Below are 23,880 nucleotides of genomic sequence, written 5' to 3'. Positions count from 1 at the left end.
TTAAACTTGTATGCTAAAAACCTGACCAAAATTTGTATTCGGGGAGGCCAGACCCGACCAACACTTGATTTTGCCAGTAAGGAACAGTATCCAGCATTTTCTCTCAGGAAGATGGATACTGCAACTGAAATGGAAATACTGACTGGGAGCAGACCCAACATGCATTGCTCCTTCAATGGACAAGATCACAACACTCTCTACAAACCATGCACCAGTTAATGATCTGCTATCACATATTATCATCTTATGTGGCCAAACATTTAAATCCTACACTTAATTTGCCACAGAGACAGTGCTGATGCCTTCACAACAGCGTTCATTTGTGAATTCTAGCCTAAAAAACCTCTTCAGCAGCAGCCCATCAACACAGGATGAAATCACATCACTCAAATGTCTTCCACTGCTCATTCCCCAACCAGCCTCCTCTAATTTGCTTTGCTGCAAAAGGATTTTGTGATGGAAAGTTATTAAATCACCAAGCCTATGAGTTCTTTGTCTTCACAGTAGAATAGACTAAATGACCTTGACTAATTTCAAAGAGCCACATCATGCACTATTAAGGCAAAAAGATAGCAAAGAGAGTAATATACAAGAAATTGGATGTTTGAATGGTGAAATGAGGAGATATCATAATACCAAACAATGTAAATTCAGCCTTCACCCAGACAAAAAGAGCTCTTTCCTGGCAGCTCTGTTCCAAAGCAAAAACACCTGATTGTTTTATTGTAATGTCCACACTTTGTTCTCTTTTCTACCTCATAACCCAAGTGAAAACCTTGATGCAGAATGCAGAGTGGTTGCAGTGGGAATCATTCCAAATGTTACAGGATGGTTTCAGCAGCCCCACTGGTACATCAGGAGCTCTGGGAGATTTCCAGGGGGTTCACAGATTCAGCAACCTCATGTGACACTTTGTACATCACAGCCTTAAAGGATGAGTGATTTAAAGCTTGTCAGAATAAATCAAATGAGTTCACAGGGAATTCTCTTGCAGGTGTGCATTACTTCCAGAAAAAGTCTCATGAGAAAATGGAGGAACATTTACAACTCTTTTTAGGGGTTTTTGTTACCTTGTTTCACCTTTCATTAGAAAGCAAAAAAGCAAGATTAGAGTCTAAATGTAGGTCCATATCTTTCAGTTTTGTAACTTTGCCTCATTCTTAAAAGGTCTGAATTTTCCTTAAAACTCTGAAATTTGTATTTTCCCCTCTGGAAAACACTATTTAAAATTTCCCAGTGTTCCAGCTGTAGAAAGACCAGAAGAAAACATGATTCAGTAATAGCAGCATTTATCTTCAACTTATAATGACAATTCATTCAAAAAGCCTAAACAGAAAAATAATACTCTGATTGTAGGTTGCTAAAACAGAACAACTTTTGGCCAAAATTTCTGCAGTTCTGCAGTTCTTTAATAGTAAATGATCCAGAGTTTGCCTCTGAATATTTTATTGATTAGAGACTTTGGAGATTATGGTTCAGATCACAGCTAATAAAGATCCAAAAATCTGAAGACATAGAAGGATTCTATTTGCACTGATATTTTTTGCAGTATTCTTCTAGCATTTTCTGGCTGGAATATCTAAAATTTCAGCACAGATATTCCAGGAGCTACTAAATAATAACTAAAGTTAGTTAACTAAAAAAGGAGATCTCCATATTCTGTACAAGTTTCAGTTTCCTGTAGCTCTAACTCAGAGGCAGACTAAACCCCAATTTTGGCACACCGCATTCAATTTTTTGCCATATACATATATATAAAGCACTGATTTATAAAACTGTACAGCTCACCTCTACACCCTATAAAAAAACCGTTACTGAGATTCATGGGAATGTGAGTTTAATTTTCTAGAAATTATCTTAATAATTATATCTAATGCTTTACATACTCAAGGCCAGGTAAGTCCAACTAACCCATGATGGATATGTGCCTGAACCATTCCTAAAACTTTCAGGGGGAAAAAAAAAAATAAGAAGAGGTATTTTAATCTTCAAAATACCTCAAAATCAGACTGGGAAAAGCTGCAGCCACACAACCCCAGCTTTAACTGACCAAAGCCAGAGCCAGAGCCAACCCCAGCCCCATACTGGGATGAACCCTGTGAAGGAAAGACTTGGAGCTAAATAGTTCAGTTTGCAATAATTTGGCAGCTCCCCTAGGGCAGGAGAGTTCTCACCTGATCGCTCGGCTGAGCTGTAAAAGTGGCTGCAAATGCAGCTGAAATGAAGGCCTGGCTCTCAAAAGAAGCCTCAAGAAGTGTGTCAAAGAAAGAAGCTTAATTGCTAAGAGCAGATCTGGAGCAGTCTTCTACTAGAACTACTCGAGCCTGGCTCTAGTTTTGGCACTGGTAATTTTTATCTCAGCCTTATCAACTCTCCCAGGAGCTGATGGGCATGAACTCCCCCATTCAGCAGGGCTGGATCGTGGTGGAATTATTGGAGTTACCAGAAAGCTGAACAGCCCCAGTAAAAGCTTTATAGGAAGGATTAATATCTATTTTGATTCCTTGCTTAGTCAGCCTCTCTAAAGCATTCATTCCTCAATTAGTCAAAAAATGAAAAGGAATCCAAAAGGACCAAATACAGATGTCTTATCACCATTAGATGCTCTGAGGTTCAAATCCAGTGAATTACGCACCCCTTTCTCCTCTGAAGGACATTGGAACACATAATGTGAAACAACCATACACAATAAAACATTCTTTATTTCATATTGCCACAACCTCCCCTGAATTTATGCATTACATTCACCAGCAAAAATGCATATGTGCCTGAAATAAAAGATGATAATACAGGAGTGTCATTGTATTTACTACTATTTCCTTGAAATTCCCCATACATTACCATTTCACACTGGAGATATGACTGCATTTCCCCTTGGCAGGGAAAGGTGCAGGCCTGAATACATCTCTAAAAGATTGTTAATAATGAATTAACATGAGAATGTTAAATTTAGAGAAAGAAATTAGAATACTTCCACTTACTGGATACTTACACTCCATCAGTTCTTAAGGTTTCACCCCTTTGGAGTTACCTGTGCACTGAAATGGGCTTTGCCCTTGTGACACCCCCATATTTCATACCATAACTTATTTTCCTGGTGCTTGGACTGTGACTTATTTACACAGCCCTATCAGTGTTCCCAGCAATAGATTATTTTACCATACCTCTGTGACCAACTGGGCTGTTTGCAACTGAATATTGAAAAGTGCTGTTGCCTTCCTCGATCACAACTTTCCCATGAACACTGTTAATTAGAGCAGAATTGATAATGCCATAATGCCACTCTTGTGAGTGATAGAAAGAAAAAGCTAATGATTTGGCTGGATTTCTGAGGTAACTTTGCAACTTTTGGCCACATAAATGAGTTCAACGTATGACTTGCATGTTCAAGACTCAGAAAGTAAAGAATGACTCAAAGGTTACCCAAACATTTTTCTGATATATAGATACATATATATAGAGAGAGACAGTAATTACAACTATAAAGCATTAATACCAAATATTTCATGCATAGGAATGTAGCATAATGACACTTTAGTGGCAGTTGTTTGCAACAAACTACAGGATCATCATATAAAATTATGGTTTTCTATACTCTTTGGCTCTGTTGACAGAAATATGTCCAGTGATAATTTCAAGTACTGCCCTCAATAGCAAGTAAAAATATGCAATTGCCACAAAAATCAATTTACTAGATGAGGAGGTACTGTGAGACTTCATTATGTAGGTGTTCTGTGTGGTCTAGAAAAAATGTTTGTTTAGAATGTTTTACCAAATTTTATGGTGATTTATTAAAGCAGACATTAATTTTTCCACTGGGCAGTTTTCATATTCATGTATGATAATAAAGAATAGAGTGGGAATCAATATGAATCTCACAAGGTGTATTTGAGCATAAATTAAAAGGACATGAATAAAGATTGGGTATTTCATGTGCTATCACATTCCAAAGTCCAGGACACATGCACACAATGCTACATATGAAAAGCAAAAATATTTCATTTCCACTAACATAGGATTTTACTTTTAATCTATATATATGTATTTTCTGCTTCCATTAATCTTGTCATTTAAAGACTTGATATACAACAAAAATATACGACAGTTATAATATGATAATTATTCAGCACTGGAAGTTTTTAATCCTCTGTCATTTCATCCAGAATAATTTACAGAAAAACATGAAAAATTGCAGAATATACATTTAAACAGAACTTAATGAATCAATACTGTTCTCCCAAGAACACTCACCTGCAACTTCAGAAAGTTTCAGTATAGGCCAAATAGTGCTTTGGCCAGTTTGACTTCTGGGGCTTTTTTGGATGCTGGGCCCAGTGCTAAAACCAATATGCTGACACAAATTTGGATTTTGTATAATGCTCATTGAACAAGGACTATAAAACAGTTGAGCCTTCAAGAAAAGAAATGATTCCTATCACTGTGAATAAGAATTTTCATGTCTTTTATAACAGCCAGTATCCTCATTTGGTTATATAAAAATAACTATTTGTAGTTTTGTGAAGTCAGCAGTATTATAATGATTAATTCCAGATGGCATTTTTTTTTTTTTTTCATGTGGCTTATTTTTGGCATGGTCTCAGATTTTACTCTGACAGCTCTGAAAATACGTCCACATGAAATTTTAAATTCTAATTTAACTTTCTGAACTCTACCATTAATTGTATCTTTCATTGTATATTGTCATACTGGATTGCAGTGGAAGTCCCAGGACCTGTCTCTGAATTTCTGGTTTGGAACATGAGATCTGTTGAGCATCAATCATTCATCTGGAAATCTACTGATTAAAAATAACTGACTCAAGGCACCCAAGATTTGGCCCTATGACTATCCCCAAGGCAGACCTCAATCAGCCATCTGAGTACTAGAGCTGAGATATTAAATAATTGACCTTCACCAACTTCTATTTAAGATTTCTCATTGTCAGAATTTGGTGACTACTCTATTAAACAGTAGATTATTTGTATAAAATCCTCCTGAAACGAAGTCCTCTATGCAAAATAATGCTCATAACAAATTTGACACGTTTTTCAGTGGTTTTCTTTCTTTTTTTTTTTTGTTTTGTTTGTTTTTTGTTTTTTGGTTTTTATTTTTTTTAACAGAAGTTATAAGGAAAAAAACACATCCTGGCAAACAGTATGTGCCCAAGTTTTTATCACTGAAGAGTTTCCTCATCCTTCTTTTCATTTAAGAGTTTCCATCATATAAGCCTAGTAACTAATAAAGGAAAACTCTGAAAGTCTCTGGGGGCTTATTTTTTACTTGATTTTTGTTCACACAAAATACTTTCTAAAATTAACTTGAAACACATATTAAAATACGCTTCTATCAGCTCGCTTTCTGTTGTTTTACATATATACACACACATATGTACCTATGTGCATTCCCAAGGAGTAAATTCTGGTTCTCTTTGGACTCAAAACAGAAAATACAGTGGAAGATTTGAGGTTAAAGCAATTTTCACTCACCCCTGCAATGAACTCCTTCGTCGTACCCATCGGAGCAGTCGTAGACCCCATTGCAGAGCTGGGACAAGTGGATGCATTTGTTGGTGCCAATGCAGCTGATGAAATTCGGGCTGCACTTGAAATCTGCTTCCTCAGGACCTAAAGAACAGATGGAAAACTTCTTACACATATTTTTTCATCCACAACAAGGCAAAGAAAGTTCTGCACTTTGTTTCCTTTTTAAAGCTAAGGGCAACACTCTGTGTATTAGTCCATTTTGCAGATTTTAGGGCATTGTCATCACTGCATTTATGAGAATTAAAGTCATCAAGAAATGATTAGTGCAATTACATGGAAAACAATGGCTCAGAGGACTATTTCCTGAAATACAGGTGTTTTACAGTTGCTGAAATAAGCTTTGCAGACACTAAAAAGCATCATAAGATTTTCAATTGTCCTGTGAATATCCTATCAAGAGTCACATCAAGAATAATAGGTATCTATATTTACTTCCACTGTTATGCTGTGCAGATAATTGTAGATATTTATGAAAATACATATAAATGTCACATATTTGTGGCTGCATTAGATCAGAGAAACTGTTTCTCCAGCCCAGGAGACTGCCTCAGAAACTGCACAGTCCAGGATGGAAGGGGGAGGATAAGGATGCTGTGATTGCTCCCTTTGGGATACCACCCCAGCTGTAATCACTTATCTCAGTCCCCTTTTCCTGAAGTGTTTGGTTCAGGGAGTTTTGAGGAAGTTTAGGGACTTTTGAGAGTCTCTTTTGTTTATCCCTTAGAAAGGGTTCTGACTGATAAAATTCCCCCTGTAATTTCACATTAAAAAGGCTTTGAGATTTTTAACACTGCAAAGAACATTTGGAAGTCTGAAGGGTTCAGCTCATTTTAATGTTGAACCGTAATTTATACATTGTATATCATTAGCTACACAGAGACCAAAGGGGTGGAAATTTTTTAGGAAAACAACTTGAACCGCCTTGATTTCTTGTGTTGGAACCTTGGGTCTGTGCTGAACTCTGGCAGCTTATAACAGTCCTTAAGGGAAATCTATCCTTGGATGCACAGTGCTCAAGTGTAAGATGCTTTCACCTCCCTCGAGGCACAAACTCCAAGAGGAAGGACAGAAACCTCTGGCAGCTGAAAGCTCGCTAGTAAGCTGGAAAATCCCAGCTTTGTCAGATCTTGTCTCTTGGAGTCAGCAGGACAAACCATTCCAGGGGAATCTACAACTTCTGTAATGGTGATACCTCTAAGCACAGACCATTAAGTAAAAATCCTAACACAAAATTTGTGCCAATTAGAAAACTCCCACCAGCACAGGGCATCCCCAAGCAAAGCAGGAGCCCCTATCAGTGGGGCAGAAAAGTGGGATGTACTGCCCTGCTCCCTCCTCTGACCTCCCAGCTCCACACCTTGCACCCATAGAGGGGACACCAATGACATCCTTGAGGAATTCCTGATTAACCCCTATAGCATGCTGGCTCTAGGGGTGAAAAGGTAATGCTTATGGGGATGAATGTACCCTGTCTCAAACAATTTGTGTGCTTCCAGGATGAAACACAAACTATTCTCATCATGCTCTGGGTTAAATACAGGAGAATCAAATGTGAAGGGATTAAAACACTTCACAAAGAAAACAAATTCCTTGTTTTTTCCAGTGAAATATAAAAAGAAAGTAACAACGGAACATTGAAAGTTGATCAACATTGATCCTAGATGTTAGAATTTGAAGACTATGGTAACAGGGAACAGAGAATCAGAAAGTTTGGGTTTGGGGCATTTTACTCCTCTTTTTGTGACCTGAAGGTAGGACTTTTCATACCATGAAGCACCCCAAGCACGTGAAGTTCCCTACAGTGCCTACAGCCCCTGGCAGTGCCAGGCACTCCTCCAGGACAAGTTTGACTCTGCAGACCTTTCAAGGAAGAACAGAAATAAAGCAGCCCAATGTTCAGTGTCAGGTAGGTTGTATAAAACCAAAAGGTTTAATTTGATTCCCATTGCAGCTGCATCAGCACTTGAAGGCACCTTACATGTAACAAAACCAAACTAATTTTCTGACTTGCTAGTAATAACTTGCTTAGTATCTGTGTTAAAGCATCTGTGATAGAATGTCGGGAGTGAAAAAGGTTTTTTCTTCTAAAATAGAGAAAATTCACTTAAAAAAAAAAAAAAAATCTGTGAAGCATGGGAACTGCGGTACCTGCATTACTACAAACCCTAGATTGCTAGAGGGTCTTCATACTTTGATATCAAACAGAAAACTTGAGATCTGTGACTTAAACTATATAAACATATTTACATATATCCTAAATTTAATGAATGACAAGAAGGAATCTCTTAATTAACATTTTAAACCTTAATAGTCTAGTCTGATATGCTCCTGTCTATGTGACGACTTGCTTTTAAAATACAAGATTTCTTCAGGACATAAGCATCCTGCAATTCTAAGCATATTCTCTAACTCAAAATCTTAGTAGGGGAGCTTGCTAATTAGATTTCTTTGTTTGGGAACATAGGATGGGACACTGAAAAACACTCCAGAAAGTATTACTCGAATTGTTTTGTTTTTGAGAGAAATTTTGTGCACCACTTGTGAAAGCAGAAGATTGGAAGTCATTCCCTTATCCACGTGATTAAGATAAAGTCATTTGTACTTTGGCTTGTTACAAGCATGATGTTTTGGAAGGCAACTTGACTTAATCATGAAGATGAGCTTCAGTCCCAAAAAGTCCTGTTTTATAGAAGCTTTGTGACTTATTCTGTCTACAAAACAACTCTAAATGATAATAAGCCTCAACTATCAACACCAGTGGAAGAAGACAGCGGGTTCCAAGGCCCACAATTTCTACCACCTGTACTGAAAAAATTAAAAAAAAAAAAAAAAAAAAAAAAAAAAAGCCAAATCAAGCTGCATGTTGTGACGCCTTTGAAGTAGCACTTGCTTCTCCCACTGAATCCTTCCCAGCTGCTGCACTTTCTGAAATGTCTAATGCAAATAAAGAAGAGTAGCTTTTTATCTTGTTTACTCCTCTTCACTCTCCCTTTAACAGACAGCCACTTCTGGCAGTGTTATCAAGTGAACTTCGGAAAAAGGAATTTAAAAGTGTTCTTCTTCAAAATAATCTCAGTGTATTTTACATCTGTGCAAGAATGCTAAGAATATAAAAGATGGATGGTGTCTTTTCTTCCCTTCAAAAGATATCATAATTCCTAGCCTTGCCAGTTGGTGAAAAATAGTCAAAATTACTGGCTGCAATTATGGTAATACAACATCCCGATGTTCCAAACATTCATCCTGGGATGCTGCTTGGAGGGCAAAGAGGATGTGAGCAGCTCGAGAGAGTCAGCTCAGGCAGCAGAATATCCAACTGTCTCTGTGAGTAATTGTCTCAGAACAGATGGCTGAGGAACAGGAAAAGAGCTGAGCTGCAGTAGCCGAGCCAGGGCCACGGGGGAGCTGCAGGCAGGGCTGTCCCAGCCCTAGGGGAGGGTGGCTGGGCACTAGGCACTTCCCTAGGGATAGTGGGTGGGGATCAGGATTGGTGAGGGTACCAAGGCTGGGCACATTCCATGGCCAGGTGGACAGATTACTGCTGCTTTCCCTGAATCTCCAGAGAACAGCCTGTGCCCAGGGGCAGACAGGCTGGAAACAGGAGAGAGATTCATTTGGGATCCAGATTTCTTTGGCTGTCGGATCACCTGGGAAAGCCATTTCTGATTTGGCCACACTGAGTCACACACACTGGAAGGAAACTGGACAGTGTTTTTGCAATCCCTGTGCAGTTCACAGGGAATCCAGCTCCAGGCCCTCCAGCGAAGGTGCCCTTAGGTCAGAAGGGTTGGGAAGAGGTAAGAGACTCCTTGTGATGTCCCCCAGCAGGAGACAAGGGGAGGAATCAATCATGAGCTCTGGGTTCACACTAAAGAAGCACTGTGAGAAAGTATTAAAGGCAGAGACATTTCACCGTTCACATGGCATCTGTGAATCTATGCTTAATGAAAACTCTGCCTGCCTCACCTCAGGCTCCTGCTCTACTAAATTTCAAACTGGAGAATGTAACCAAGAATCTACAAACTGGTTATTTCCACTATTGTCATTATCAAAAGCAATATACTAGTGTTAGTTAGCAAAAATTATGAATGAACATTATTTCATGATGCACATTTTTTTCTTCTGAAGGAAACATTCTCTTAGAGAAGCAATCTCTCCAAGCTAAGGTAAATTAAGGTACAACTTTACGTACAGAGTTTATGAGGTTTACTAACTATGAATGGAGGGTATTTCCAAATGCAGATATACTTGCACAACACAAATTCAAGGTTCACAGGAAGTTATTATATTAACAGTAAAACATACACACCCATTTACTGGAGACTCAATTACTGATGCTCCTATTTGACAACTGTTACCAAAAAGAGCATCAAAGCTGCTCCTTCTGTGTTTATTTTTTCACCTGTGTCTTTCTCAACTAAGTTTTTACAAAGTGCTTTTTCTTTGAACAACTTAGGCAAGTAGTTAGAATTTTAAGCAAGAGACAAGGCAGCCAAATGTGCTACATCCTTTTACATCACTGCTTCCAATTTACTTCAAGACCAGCATTTTTTGAGCAGCTCTAATCCTGGGCTGTCCTCAGCCCTAAGAACCAATTGTACGAAACTCTGGGATGTCTTCAAAATTCCTGGTAGTGTTGTACATCAGTGACTTGAAGATCCTTCCTGCTCTCCTAAGTGTCTTTTTGGAGTGAATCTTCTCCACAGTGAGCAGTTATCCTGAACAAAACCTTATTCCATGGCTTTTGAATTCAATTTTATTTTAAAGAAGAGGAATTGACACAAATTTTGGAATCTCACTGGATAAATAGGTGTTTAAATAAAAACATTATGGTACAATAGAGTATGTGGCTTGTCAAAATCACATATAAGATTGTGAAGATTTTTCTGTTAACTTTCCTTTAAAGCACTGCTGGTACCCCATTTCTACCGTGGACTCAGAATATGGAATATGATATTTAAGGCTGCAGAACTGATTTTAAAACTTTATTCTTTAATACCGCTCTTGGCAACAAGAAACAACCTGCCACATGCAGCCAAAGTAACATAAAATATCTGATGTAATTTTAATTGTGAGGAGCCTTCTCACAGTTGGGGTTTTAAATTTATTTTCTGCCCAGTTCATTATCTATAACAAGGGATTTCAAAAGTGATTATCTTTTATAAAACTTATAGTCACAACATCTTGAAGTAATGTCTCTGACCCTGCCAAGACAAGACATATTGTACCTTAATGAAGAAGTTGCTTTCATGGGAAAATTAGATGGTTTTGTATTGGGCTTTGGGTTTGTTTTTTTTTAAATTCAATATTTGAACTCTCACAAGAGGTTGAATTCTATGTATTGGTTTCTGTAGTTACGAGTTAATGTGTAAACTAAACACACAGGGTATCTCATGGTATTATAACTGCTTTATAAAGACAATTTTTACCCAGACTAGAGGCACATTTCTCATTCCAAAACTTTCAAACACTGAGATAAATGCATGGAAATTACTTAAAATCATTACTCTGTGCTATCTTATATATCTGCAAAGAAAGATTTCATATTTAGTAAGGATTTATGTAGCATAAGTAACCCCTTATCCATAGTTGCTTTTATCCATATGCTTGATTTAACTATGTAGACTGATAATTAATATAAATTTGAAGTCACCTTTAATTAAATCAGGTATTCAGCTGCCCATGTAAGAAGGAGAATAATAAACATTTACAGTAGGATGTAGATAACTGAAAAGAAGAGGAAAGTAGAAGTTTTGTGCTGTTTGTAACAGCACAGTAAGTGAAAACTCTGTCCTCACAGACACAGCATTTTGTCTCCAAGATAACACTTCACAAGAGAGAATAAAACCAGTGGCATCCAGTGGCTTTGTGAGTTGGCAAATGAGCAAATACAGCTACAGCACACAGAAGTCATGGCTTATGACTCCAAGAGAGGACTTAAGACTGTAGAAACCACCACTGAAACAAACAGAAACGGAACAGAAAATGAAAAGGTTCAAAAATCTAAAGATCCTTTGAGTCATGAGGGTCTGACAAGCAGTCATCTGTGCTGACTCACGGCCCTCACGCGCCTGGTGACAAGTGTCTCATCCCTGCGCTTGCTCTTGACGTGGGGGATGTCAACAGCTCCTTCTGCTCTGCACAGGGAGGAGAAAAACAGCTATCCAAGCCAAAGATTCCCAAATCCAATCAAGAACTTGCATTGATCAGCTGAGGCCTCATCTTGAATCCTGTGCTCAGTTTTGTGCCCCTCAGGACAAGACAGACTTTGAGGGAAGGGAACAGAGCTGGGGATGGGTCTGGAGCACAAGACCCATGAGGAGCAGCTGACAGAGCTGGGAGGGCTCAGCCTGGGGAAAAGGAGGCTCAGGAGGGACCTTCCAACTCTCTGCAACTCCCCGGCAGGAGAGTACAGCCAGATGGAGTCTGTCCCTTCTCCAAAGTGATAGGGCAATAGGAAATGGCCTCAAGTTGCATCAGGGAAGGTTTAGATTGGATACTGGGAAAAATTTCTGCCTCAAAGGAGTGATCAGGCACTGGAACAGGCTGCCCAGGGAAGTTGTGGGGTCACCATCCCAGGAGATCTTCAAAAGACATGTAGATACAACACCTGGGGACATGGGTTAGTGGTGAACACAGTAGTGCTGGACTCAATAATCTTAGCAGGCTTTTCAAACCTAAATGATTCTGTGATATATAATTTGGTCAGTAAAAAACACATAATTTAAAAAAAAAAAAAAAAAGAAAAACAAAATATCCACATTAAAATTCAGTTCCAAAGGACGGTTCCCAGTTCTGTGCACTACAGCAGGCAAAACAGTTCAAGAGGTTATCTGGCTGTAAAGCTAACAAGGCTCACAGTGGCTCACAAAACTCCCATTCCTGTACTCCCGTGACACTCTTAGCACCAGTGCTGTGCACAAGTGAACTCACAGGTGCAGCACACAGCACAGGGGTATTGGCTTTATGATGCTCTACACTCCCCTTTCCCTCTGTGTGGATTTGTACACAGCACACAAAAGCAAACAGCAAGCCAGTCTAAAGCTAATAGTACCCAGCAATTCAACGTTTTAAATACTTAGTTTCAAACCATGAACCCTGTTTGCACAGTGCCAGATAAGGGCTCTGTCAGGAGCTCCGTTTGAGATGGCTCTCCAGCAGACACTTCCCCTCTGGCTCTGTTTCCTGCTCGCTGCTTTCTGCGTGTCAGACACTTGCTCATCTTCACTGCACAGGTGTAAATAATTAATGGAGCCACAGGACTCATCCTTTCTCCTGTAATGGAGCTGATGGCAGTGGAGACAGGGGAAAAGCTGTGCTGAAGGTTGCACAAAGGCTGATGAAGAGGAAAAAAGAGGTGGAGGAAATATTTCTAAAACAGCTCAGCGCTGAATCATTATCCAAAAGCCCCTTTGGGCAGGCAGCTGGAGCCAGAACACAGCTCTTGGGGTGGTCAGGCCAAGAGCAGCCACCAGAATCAGGACATGAATTAAGTGTGGTTTTCAACTTAGCTTAATGTTGCCACTAAAGCTATAAAAGCCATGCAGGTATTCGACCGGTAACAGTAAAATCAGCTCATTAACAGCGAAGTCCATCTATATTCCTAAATGAAGTTGGACATTCTGCATCCCTAAATTATCTCAAACTAGAAAATTCACCTAGCAAAGGGGGAAAAGATCCCCTCCTCAGCCAACCTCCATCTAATGTAACAGTTCTACAAAAGTGGAGTAATTTCTCACTGAACAGCTCTAAATGTAACCACTTCTGGATTAAATACAATGGCTAAGTGATTTTTCTTTTTTTTTTTTTTTCCCTTGAAACAACATTAGGGGTGATCAGTGAAATCCATGACCACAAGGGGAACACCAAACCACCAAACCTTACCTCACCCCCACTGTCCTGCAGGGTGTCTGTAACCTGTCTGGTGTCAGAAAAAGCAAAGAACAAGTGATGGCAAAGAGAAGTGGAGAAGAACTGAGACTGAAGTAGCCTGGGGAGCTCCAATATTCTTTCTCTCTGTGTCAGAAGATAAATATAATAAATAAATCAATAAATATATAGCGCTCAAAGAGTGCCACACTGTACCAGAATGAAAATGAAGTTTAGAAGTGAGAGCAACACAAACACCTAACTTTACTTTATAGAGGAACTGACAAGGACCTAAAGACCAAAAGAGAAATATGTTTGTGCTTGCATATTTTTCTGATGTCAGTGAAAATTAAACATTCATAGATTTGATGAAGTCAGGATGTCTACTGATGTAGTCAGCAGGGTTGCATCTTTATGCAGAAAAGACATTTTCATTCCTACAGAACAGTTTATAAAAGTCCAGCCTTTACTGAAGTCAAGGTAAATATTCTAATTTTTACCATTCTTCTCAAATCAAAATCTCCTCTTCTCTCTACTGCTTCATATGCACATATGACCTACTATCACCTTAATATGGTACTTCACCTTTCCCATTCCCCATTCAAAATTACCCTGGAATTGTGAACATAAATATTAGAACGTGTCTTGCATAGTTTTTAGACCTCTGATATTGCTTAAACATGCCTAAATTTCATCCTTTCACCTTAAAATTTTCATTCTAAAGTTCCATAAATGGAAATACGTAGCCTTGAAATATGAAGTAGTATGGAATATAAAGCATCATCTCACACAAGCTATCAAAAACACCCTCAAGCTCTTTGCAGTCAGAAAACACCGATTAAGATATTTATCTGTAGAGAAAACAGGTTGATTCTTGGAAGAGAGAATGAAGAACCTCTAAGAGAAAACGTCTGGCATGAATTTTTCATAAAAATCCAATCTCTGTCTTGTCTTCCAAAGCTCAGTGTGGCAGTAGCTTTTTCGATTAAAAACAACAATAAAACAAATCTCACCACTATAACCTTCCATCACAACTGTCCAACAAAATACATTTATGCATCAAAGACTTTTCCTATTTTTATATGCTTGTTTAATGACAACAGCTTCAGCTTGAGCAGTAAAACTTCCCAAAGAGATGAGAGAATTTGTGCTCTTTGCCATAGTCCCTAAAAATAAAAAAAAACCCTGATCCACACTTTTATCAAGCTCTTGCATTTAGGATGTATCAGAATATAAAGGGAGGTCCTTGTATGTACCAACATAAGCAAAGTCACTGCTTTATATTTATATATTTATATACTTATATATTTATGTATTTATGTATTTATATATTTATACATTTATATATTTGTATATTTATTTATATACTTATATATTTATATATTTGTATATTTATATATTTATATATTTTATTTATTTATTTTTATAAGTATACTTTATATTCCCTGGTTATTTTTGGAGAATGGCTTCACAAACATTTGTCAATGAAGAGGGAAAAAAAAAAAGTTTGCTCTCAGGAAGTGAAAATAATGAATATTCTTTGTACTTGCAGGGACAAAAAAGCTTTGCAAATGGATTTTTTTTGTGATTTACTACAACACTCTACAGCAGTAATTTACGATCAATGAAGTAAAAAATGAATATTGTCTCATGTAGATGGTCACTCCTCATTAGTTACAAGGAACCTATTTTTAATTTGGAGATTTTGATTTAATTAGTGTCACGCATCTCAGGGCTGTCTTGTGTCAACTGCTGTAATGACTCGATGTCACTCTGTGTGGCACAGACGTGGCTGCTACTGGGGTCTCACTCTGAGAAAATGGCAGGAGGTGAACTAAACAAGTGTTAATTACCTAAACAATTAAAGTACCCAATACCAGCAATATTGTAACACATCAACGCTCCTGTTATAGATGTTTACATAGCCAGAGTGTACGAATGTCACTGGAAAAGTGCTTGTAAATGTTCTTTATAAAGCAGCATAATTGTGCAATAGAACAGTTGGATGCAACAACCACATGGGCCCCAAGCTCTGCAGCACTCCAGGTCTCTTTGACATTGTAAAAGTGTGTGTGACCATATTTACACATCTTCCATCTCTATATAGGCCATTCCATCATGTTCCAGCTCAGCTCTTCATTAGACTCAGAAACTGTATTAAAATAAGGGGATATAAAGAAATTTTTACTGGATCATAGCAGTTAGAAGCTCTGGAAACCCTGATGGAAACCCAAGGCCTTCATCTTACGAACACTTATGCACTTCCACACAACCTCAGAAACGTCTGTGGACTGAGAAAGAATTTACCAAGCTCCTATTTGCGTCAGCACATCTGGAATTCAAACACAGAATCAGTTCTCAAGCCCCAAATAACATGAAATTCCACAGGATTGGATGAGATTTATAACCTAAGACAGTTTTAAAAACAAGAAAGGACTAAAACATACATTGATACTTTAACTCCTCACTTTAAACAGCAAAACATGAAGTTGTCATGTCATTTGCAATACAGTGAGACTTTCCAGCAGATGATGTTAGTATCAACATGCATGTTTTATTTATGATTTTGGGGTAAAAATTTACCACTAAAATGCTGTCTTCTATAATCACATGAAAACATAGCTTTGAAGGCCAACACTGTCTAAATATTTGAGCTTTTTTTTAAAAAAAAAGGTAAATCTGTATTACTTATTAAGGTTTATCTTATATGTTTAATTCAATTTTAACACAGAAACTTAAAAATAGTTCTCATGCATTTTTAAACCGAGCAAGGCAGTTTGCAAGCATAAACTTATTCATTTTTATTTTGTACACAGACATATAAATTATGTCTAATTAAAATAAGTGTTTAACGTGTTTTTTCTTAGTCATGCACTGAAAGGATGAGAACCAATTTTAATTGCTCTAAGTACAAAATGTAACACTATAAAAGATTTAATCAGGTTTGTTGGAGTTTACAGTGTGTCAAAAAGATAAAAATTACAGGGCTTTGCGTTGTGTAGACACTGAGGGTCCTATTTGATTGAGCATTGGTCCATAATTATAAACTAACCTGGAATTTCTTTCATTTGGAATGGAAAATAACATATGTTGGTGTGTATATCACAGAAAAGCTTCCCTCTCACAACATCTATGTGTCTTCCCTTCCTAAGTGATGAAAATAGGTGAACAAAACCTCAGATGGGCACAAAATTAGAACAACTGGTAGAAGAATCCTGTATTGCTTACAGGAAGCGTTAAATTAATAGTTCTTAGAGACTTCTAAAAGGCTTTGTAGTGGTATAGTACTACAATTCAGAGAGAAAATTAGTTTCACGTGTTTACCAGCTAGAAAATTAAACAGCCTTCCCTGCTCATTTTTGTACTCTTAGAATAATTCTGAAGAGGTGTTATTTACCATGATTCAGTCCTGGCTCTATCAGTTTCCCGACACAAAACCCAAAGTGCCTCCTGATAACAGCACAGTGGAAGCAGACAAAGAGCCCGTGTCAGACACAACCACAGTGTATTTTAGCCCTTTCAAGGCAGATCTTCCCCCATTATCGGGCAAGTGCTAATGAAAGTCATGGGAAACTTCCAGCTCATTCAGCTGCATTCCCTCTGAAACAAGATTTTGCTGAACTCAAGGCCAGACTGAGCACAAGCACCTCGAGACGTGATCCGTGCCCACCTGCCCACAGCTCCTGGAGCTCTCAGCAGGTGCAAATTGCAGAGAGCTGGAGTGCTCAAATGTCATTTAAAATGCTTTAAAATGTAATTTTTGGTTTAATTCTGTATGATAACGTTTGAAGCAAAAATTGGTATTTCATGACTAATAAGAATAGTCCAGACTGCTGGAATTTGCAGGACCCCGTGCCTGGCTTGCAGCAGAATCCTCACCAAGTGAAGGGGACAGAGACATTAAGTCTGGCCTGTCTGAAGAAGTAAGAGTAATTGCCTGTGAAATACACAGGGAATACATTGGGGTTAAAAGTATTATTTGCCTGCTGAGTTCTGCTCACCAGGGAGAGGCACAGAGACGTTTTCTCCCTCATCACCAACAGCACAGTGTCTCAGAGCTGAGCATTTCCATTTTCACTGCTCATAGAGTATTTTAAGCTTTCCACCATGTCCTAGAAGAGCTGAACACTTCAGAGGACTCAAGAGTAAAGGAAGTCCAGAAGTGTGGGGACTTTGGTAGAGACAGAGGGAAATGAATGAAAACACCCAAAATGCTGGAAGACAATAACCAAAACCACATTCAGCTTTTCATCTTTTACCATATCTGGCAGCATTTTTTCTACAACTTAGAACACCAAAAAGCGATTCTATGATCTCAATCTTCTGACTCTCCTCTTCTGTCCTCAATAAAATAGTGCTGTTAAGCCACAAAATTCAGCATTTCTGACTAGAGGAATAATTTCCATCATGGGGACCTTCAGAGAGTGTTTACCAAGAAATTGAGCCTTTAGTGATACTCATCAAGGTCTAGCAGAGAGCTGTGTGTCATGGAACAACCTCTAAAAACTATACTCCAAGATGAGAAAATACCCTTTTGATTTATATAAAACTATATTTAAATATATCCAAGTTCTTTTTGAAATCCTGTGTATACCTTAATCAGCTTGAAAAAAACAAAACAACACCAAAAAACCAAGAAAACTTGTTATGAAATGATGAAATAAAATCAGACCTCTTCCATATAAATCTATATAAAATGGTAAAAACTTTACCAAGTCAAATGGACATAGAACAAACACAAGGTACATGTACACTATTTTTAGAAAGTTTTCATGTATCTGTACTAGAAGTTTATGGTAATACACTAATTATTAGGTAAAATTAGTGTGTTGAAGATAGAAATGAGGATATGATTCTGGTTTTTAGCAGGCACAGAAACAGTTATTGCAAAGTATTTCCTCTCTTTCCCAATAGGACTAGTGGTGGAAAGATTTCCAGATAATTGCAGCAGAGTGTACTGAGCTGGACTGATGATTGCTGTTAAGACTATTTTCCCCAATATTGGGCTTTAACTGTCAGGAGTTGAGATTTAAAACTGTGTCCAGGTGAATAGTTGTAATGTTTTCAAATATCAAACCCAAGAAAGTGTCAAAATAGTTTATAAAGAAGATATACATTATGCTGGTTTCATATATAATATTCCAAAACCTTAGAACACGCTACTTTGTCAAAATAAAAGTGGAGTTTCTGCCTAAAACTATTTTTTTTTTTACTGTCTTGTGCTAACACACTGTGACTCAACAGGTAAAGTTCAATACGGGGGAAAAAAAAAAAAAATAATCCTGGGCTTATATTTAGCAAATATTCTAAAGTTCTTATATAGATCTGTAAAAAAAAAAAAGAAAGTGTTTTCAGATTTAGACAGAAAAAGCATACCATTGTCTTTGTAATTTCAGGATGATTAAAAAATACAATTATTTATATTTTTGTTGAATATGTAAGTGTTGAATAGAGAAATAGAATCCTTCCCTCTGATTTTCCTGTAGCAAACAGACCTGGACCGTGCTGGTATGGAAATTTCTGGTATGAATGTGGTATTTTCAATTCCAACTTTATAATGAGTCCTCTCCTTCCAGGACAGGGATGACACTGATGATATCAAACTGATTCTTTTTCTATTTTATGTATAAAAAAAAAGCCTACAAAAAATTTAAGACACGGTTCCAAAGTATTACCAGTGACTCAGTATTCAGTAATTCTTCCTGAGAATCAGCAGTGCCTAAAAAAATGGATAGGCTCACTGCAGCTGGGAATAAGTGCTGCAATTTAGGTATCTTTAGAGTAGGGACATTTATTGTTCACTTGAAATAGAAAGCAGAAATTTTCCAAGAAACTGACAGTGCATAACAGATACTGTTGGGGTACTGGTGGGATTTGTGTTTTTTTTTTTTTTGAAGTCTACAATGGTTGATTAAATAATGACAGAAAGTCTGTATTTGATACCTACAGAAGACACATGGGTGAGTCTGAGTGCTGTCAGAATTATTTACACCCTTTACAGACAGGTTCTAGGAGAAGTAGTTCATTTACTTGAATGTAGTTTCAAGAAATTCCTTTTGTGGTTAGTGAACCTATCTGCTCTGGCATTTGGTGAAGCACAAAAGTCACTTCATTCTGATGAAAGCAGCTCAGAAAGAAAAGACTGTAATATTCATATTTTACCTGAATACATTCCTAAGGACTTTTAGGACACATATATTTAGAGGATTCAATTTAGAGCCTGCTATATTGACAATGTTATCCTATTAATCTCCATAGTTTGCCTTTGTGCTGTATATTTCCGGGTTAAAACCTAAAAAGTAACATAACTGTGTTCCTGTTCTTAGCCCTGCTTAGTTTTCATCCATTCTCAACTCCTATTAACCTTAAGCAGCTCCCACAAGAGCAGGAGGTGATTTTAGTTACCACACATTCACATTTTTTTAACATTCAGCTTCTCACAGATAAATGTTGTCTATTTCTTTCCTAAGTAAAGCAGTCAGTGGTGTCCACAGATATTTTGCTTTAAAAATATTTTGCAAATATTTAATTTTCTGTCTTTTCATTACCTCTTGCACATTCAAAAAGTTCTGGGTGTAGATCCAGAGCAAGCAAGGCATGTGGAGTGAAACTAGATGAAATTTGGAAAACTAAACTCCATACTAAGACTGGAAAAGTCTCCTGAACTCGGTGAGTAAAATTCATTTTGAGTTCCCAGCACTGCTCTGCAGAAGCACCTGACAGAGTTGGAAAGGGAGGTGTTTGCACAACACACAGGAGCATCATGGAAGAGGTGAGAACTCAGCTGCCACAAACTAACTTCAAGATAAACAGTTTCCCTTCATCTTTACCTTCAGCTGGGATCAGCCTGGACTTTGAAGGCTGTATCTACAGCAATGCTGGCTCTTATTGCTCTAAGAGAAAACTGAATATTGTTTCTTATTTCCTGGGAAAAGACCTGAATTGCAGGTTAAGAAGGTTGGAATAGATGAAGAGTTTGTACTGTCCTTTTGTGTTTGACTGAAGATGATGGAGGTAGGTACATCACCACAGCCTCCTTTTTGAGACCTCTCCGTTTGCTACACCAGCACCCTGCAGTGGTTTGCTCTGTGAAAATACAGAATTTTCAAGAGCAAAGCCTGTAGGGATGCAGTGTTGTGCCTAAATATCCATTTTTACCTTGTTAGTCTTCCTTAAAAAAAGGAAAAATGTCAGAACAATGTGAAACTTACATTTGTCCTCTGACTAAAAACAGACACCAAAATCAATTGTGTTGGTTTTACTGTCCATTTAGTGATGGTCAAGTAGCCCATTTTGTCTGAGGTTTCTCTGATGTCCTTCTAAGAAGATCAGTAGTTGGGATAACTTTTTATCCCCGTTTTGCTGGTTCAAAAGTGATGTTTCATTCTTATGCCATTGAAATTTGTTTCAGTTTTAAAATAATGTAGGCAATTTCTTTTTTTTTTTTTTTGCCTGATCTTTGACCTACCTCAATTATAAAGAGTATGAGTAAACAATGGAGTAGAGGGAAGTATTTTAAATGTATCTTTTATTCCTGCCCTTTCTCACAGAAGCTTTTTCCTTTTCCCCATGCTAGAAATGATTAAAAAGGAGAAGTCTACACCATGAAGAATGGTCTCTGTCTCGGGACCTCTTAACTACAACAAATATTTGAAAGGTGATGTTTCCCTTTCTCTCTGCTATTGTCCCTTGGATACTTTTATGGAAAAAAAAAAAAATTATATATATATATATATATATATACATACACACACACACACATATATATATATATGTTCCATATGCTGTCTAGGGGACCTTTCTCCCATTTTTGTTATCTCTGCCTCCTGGTGGTCTTTGTTTCTTGAGTTTTTATTCAAAAAAAATTCCACTTTTAAGCACTTCTTTAGTCCTGACTCACTTTCTGCTATTCACCTGCCTTTGCCTGACAGTCACTGGCTTTACCCTGGTGCATTTATTTTATACATTAAAAGAAAGCTATTGAAGTCGAGATCACAATATAAAAGAATTGGCCCCATTTTTCCTAGCAAATATACTGCCTAGTTTTCAGATCTGTTCCTTGGAATCTTATTCCTCAACTTTGCTTGTCTCAGATTTGCTTCAAGATAAAACTCTCTTATCAGAGGAACAATAATGAGTAACCGTCCCAGCCTACGAGCCAGTATTCAAATAAATTTCAAGGCCTTTATTTAGCAGTTAAAGAGAAAAGATTTTCCCATTTACTTTCATAAAACAACAGCTGTGAGTCTCCTTGCTCCAGGCAGTGGCTCATGTGAATATTAGTTCACAAAGTTTCTCCCCCTCACACTGCCTGCAGAGCAGCTACAGATCCATCAGTCAGTATGGATACCAAGGAGAAAATAAAATGAAAAATGGTATTAGTAAAACATATCTGCATAGACAAAGAAATATTGGAAGCATAACCCAGGATCAGAGACAGAGATAAATCACAGAATGTTTTGGGTTGGAAAAAGATCATCTAGCTCCAACCCTCCTGCTGTGGGTAGGTGCCACCAAGAGACAAGAAATTAGGCAACAGACACATTCAAGAAATGGGAAAAAAAAACCAAAAAAAACAAAGCCAACCCCCTCAAGATCTACATCTGCTATAACATTTTTGTGCCTTTTTTATTTTTTTAAGACCTACAGTGCTTGCTGAAAGGCTTTGATTGATGAGTAGGAAAATAGCTTCTTTCCTAATTTAAATGAGTTGAAAAAATAAGGTCTGACATATCTATATATTCAATGAATGCATTTATATGTCTACAAATAGATAAAAGGATCGTTTATTCACTTCCATGAAGAAGGCACCTTTATATGTTGGAAGATAAACAAGAGGGAGATTTGTAGAGCCCCATAAAAGCTCCAAAACCCTGTCAGTACTCACATTGTTTCCTGGTGCTTTTACTGGTGTTGAGACACAACCAGCTATTACCTGAAAGATTTTCAGTCAGAGGTCTAAGTGAACTTCTTTAGTTCCCAGTTGAGCTTTTAGAAAAACTGCCATTGTTTCTGAGAAAAAAAAAGTCCTAGACTTAAGTGCCTCAAAACAGAAACCTCTTTTTAAGCTACATGAAGTCTGAGACATTCTGAGTTCCCAAAAATCCTTTGTTCTCAACAAATTATTCAAAGTTTAAGTTTTACATCTTCAAATTCAGTTTATCAGATTATTGGAACTCTGTACACCCACTGCCAGCATTTGAACCAGTTTAACAAGTGGGTTTTAAGACAGGCACAGAGTTTTATTCATCACTGGGCTCCTTTTTTGGGGGATTATGTTACTTGATAACTAATTGCTGTACTGAACATCCTCCTTCCTGTTCCACACTTTGACTTTTACACAGTTTTGGGCAGTGTACAGCGAGCTTTGCTTTCCGTGCCATGGGGATAATGGAATTCATGCTTGGCCTATTGTGCAGAACTGCCAATTTCGCTCCTGCCCGGCTGTTTCATAGCATGACTTTTAATTCAGAGCAAATCTCTTCCTTTTCTGAACATGAACTGTGAATTATACAATTAATGTCCTTTTATATCTGAAGAAAGAAATCTAAATGTTAACGAAATACAATTTTCCTCTTGATGTGTATTCACAATGGTGGCTCAGTCTTCTTAGTCCACCAACCACACACTATTAATAGTCCTTTTTTTTTTTCCTTCAGACCTATTTCATCTCACTTCTGAAACTCTATTTACTGCTAAGATTTCATTTTTTTGGAACACTTTTGCATCTTTGTTTTCATCAGCTTCTCTTAGTCCCTGTGCCACAGCAAATCCAGGGAGACTCTGCATTTTACCATCTTTCCCTCATCTTCTAGAAAAGCAGATTTTTCCCAACAGAGCTCAGTAAAAGCAAAGGAGATTTTTATAACTAAATGCAGGCACACTTTGGAATGACCCCTTTTGTCATTTATAGAGCTGTATGACTTTTTTAACTTGTCCTTTTATACTGAGAATTTTCCCAGGTTTTCTGTTGCTAATATTCATTAGCTGTTTTACTATACGTTTTTATTTCCAAGTAGAAATATAACAGGAATAAGTTTGGTTTTTTGGGGTTTTTTTGTGAACACTGTCCACAGAATGCTGTAATCTAATTGAGCTATCTCAACTGGAGCTGAAGAAACACATGAACTTGAATTATCCACATCTTTGATGAATAGTCACTGGATCATTCCATGCTTTCTGATTTCATAATTCTCTCAATAACGTTTAATCAAAACTGGTATTTCCCATGCACAGGAACTACTAAAAAATTCAGCAGCTTCTGTTCACCAAAGTCCATATATTCCAACAAAATCTCGTAACTCCAAACATACCAACGTAACTCTCTGCCTTGCACCAGTTCATGTTTGTGACACGACACCCAAAGTGCCTTCACTGCTCATTACTGCAGCTCTAGGACACCTTGGTAAGATCAGTAAATACAATAATTTTGTTTTGCTTTGTTTTTATTGGGCAAGCTGAGACTCCT

General features: G+C 37.6%; 1 protein-coding gene across 1 annotated transcript in view; it reads right to left on the bottom strand.

Annotated features, from left to right (window-relative positions):
- LRP1B (LDL receptor related protein 1B) overlaps window positions 1-23,880 on the bottom strand; it is a 483,986-nt gene that overhangs the window by 368,775 nt on the left and 91,331 nt on the right. Inside the window, exon 3 of the mRNA XM_017740107.1 lies at window positions 5,487-5,624. Coding sequence (XP_017595596.1) covers window positions 5,487-5,624 — 138 coding nt within the window. The remainder of the gene's footprint in view (window positions 1-5,486; window positions 5,625-23,880) is intronic.

The sequence above is a fragment of the Corvus brachyrhynchos genome, unplaced genomic scaffold (assembly GCF_000691975.1).
Source record: "Corvus brachyrhynchos isolate BGI_N302 unplaced genomic scaffold, ASM69197v1 scaffold126, whole genome shotgun sequence".
NCBI classification, from domain to species: domain Eukaryota; kingdom Metazoa; phylum Chordata; class Aves; order Passeriformes; family Corvidae; genus Corvus; species Corvus brachyrhynchos.
The sequence above is the reverse complement of the archived record's forward strand: the minus strand, read 5'-3'. Positions and strand labels throughout refer to the sequence as shown.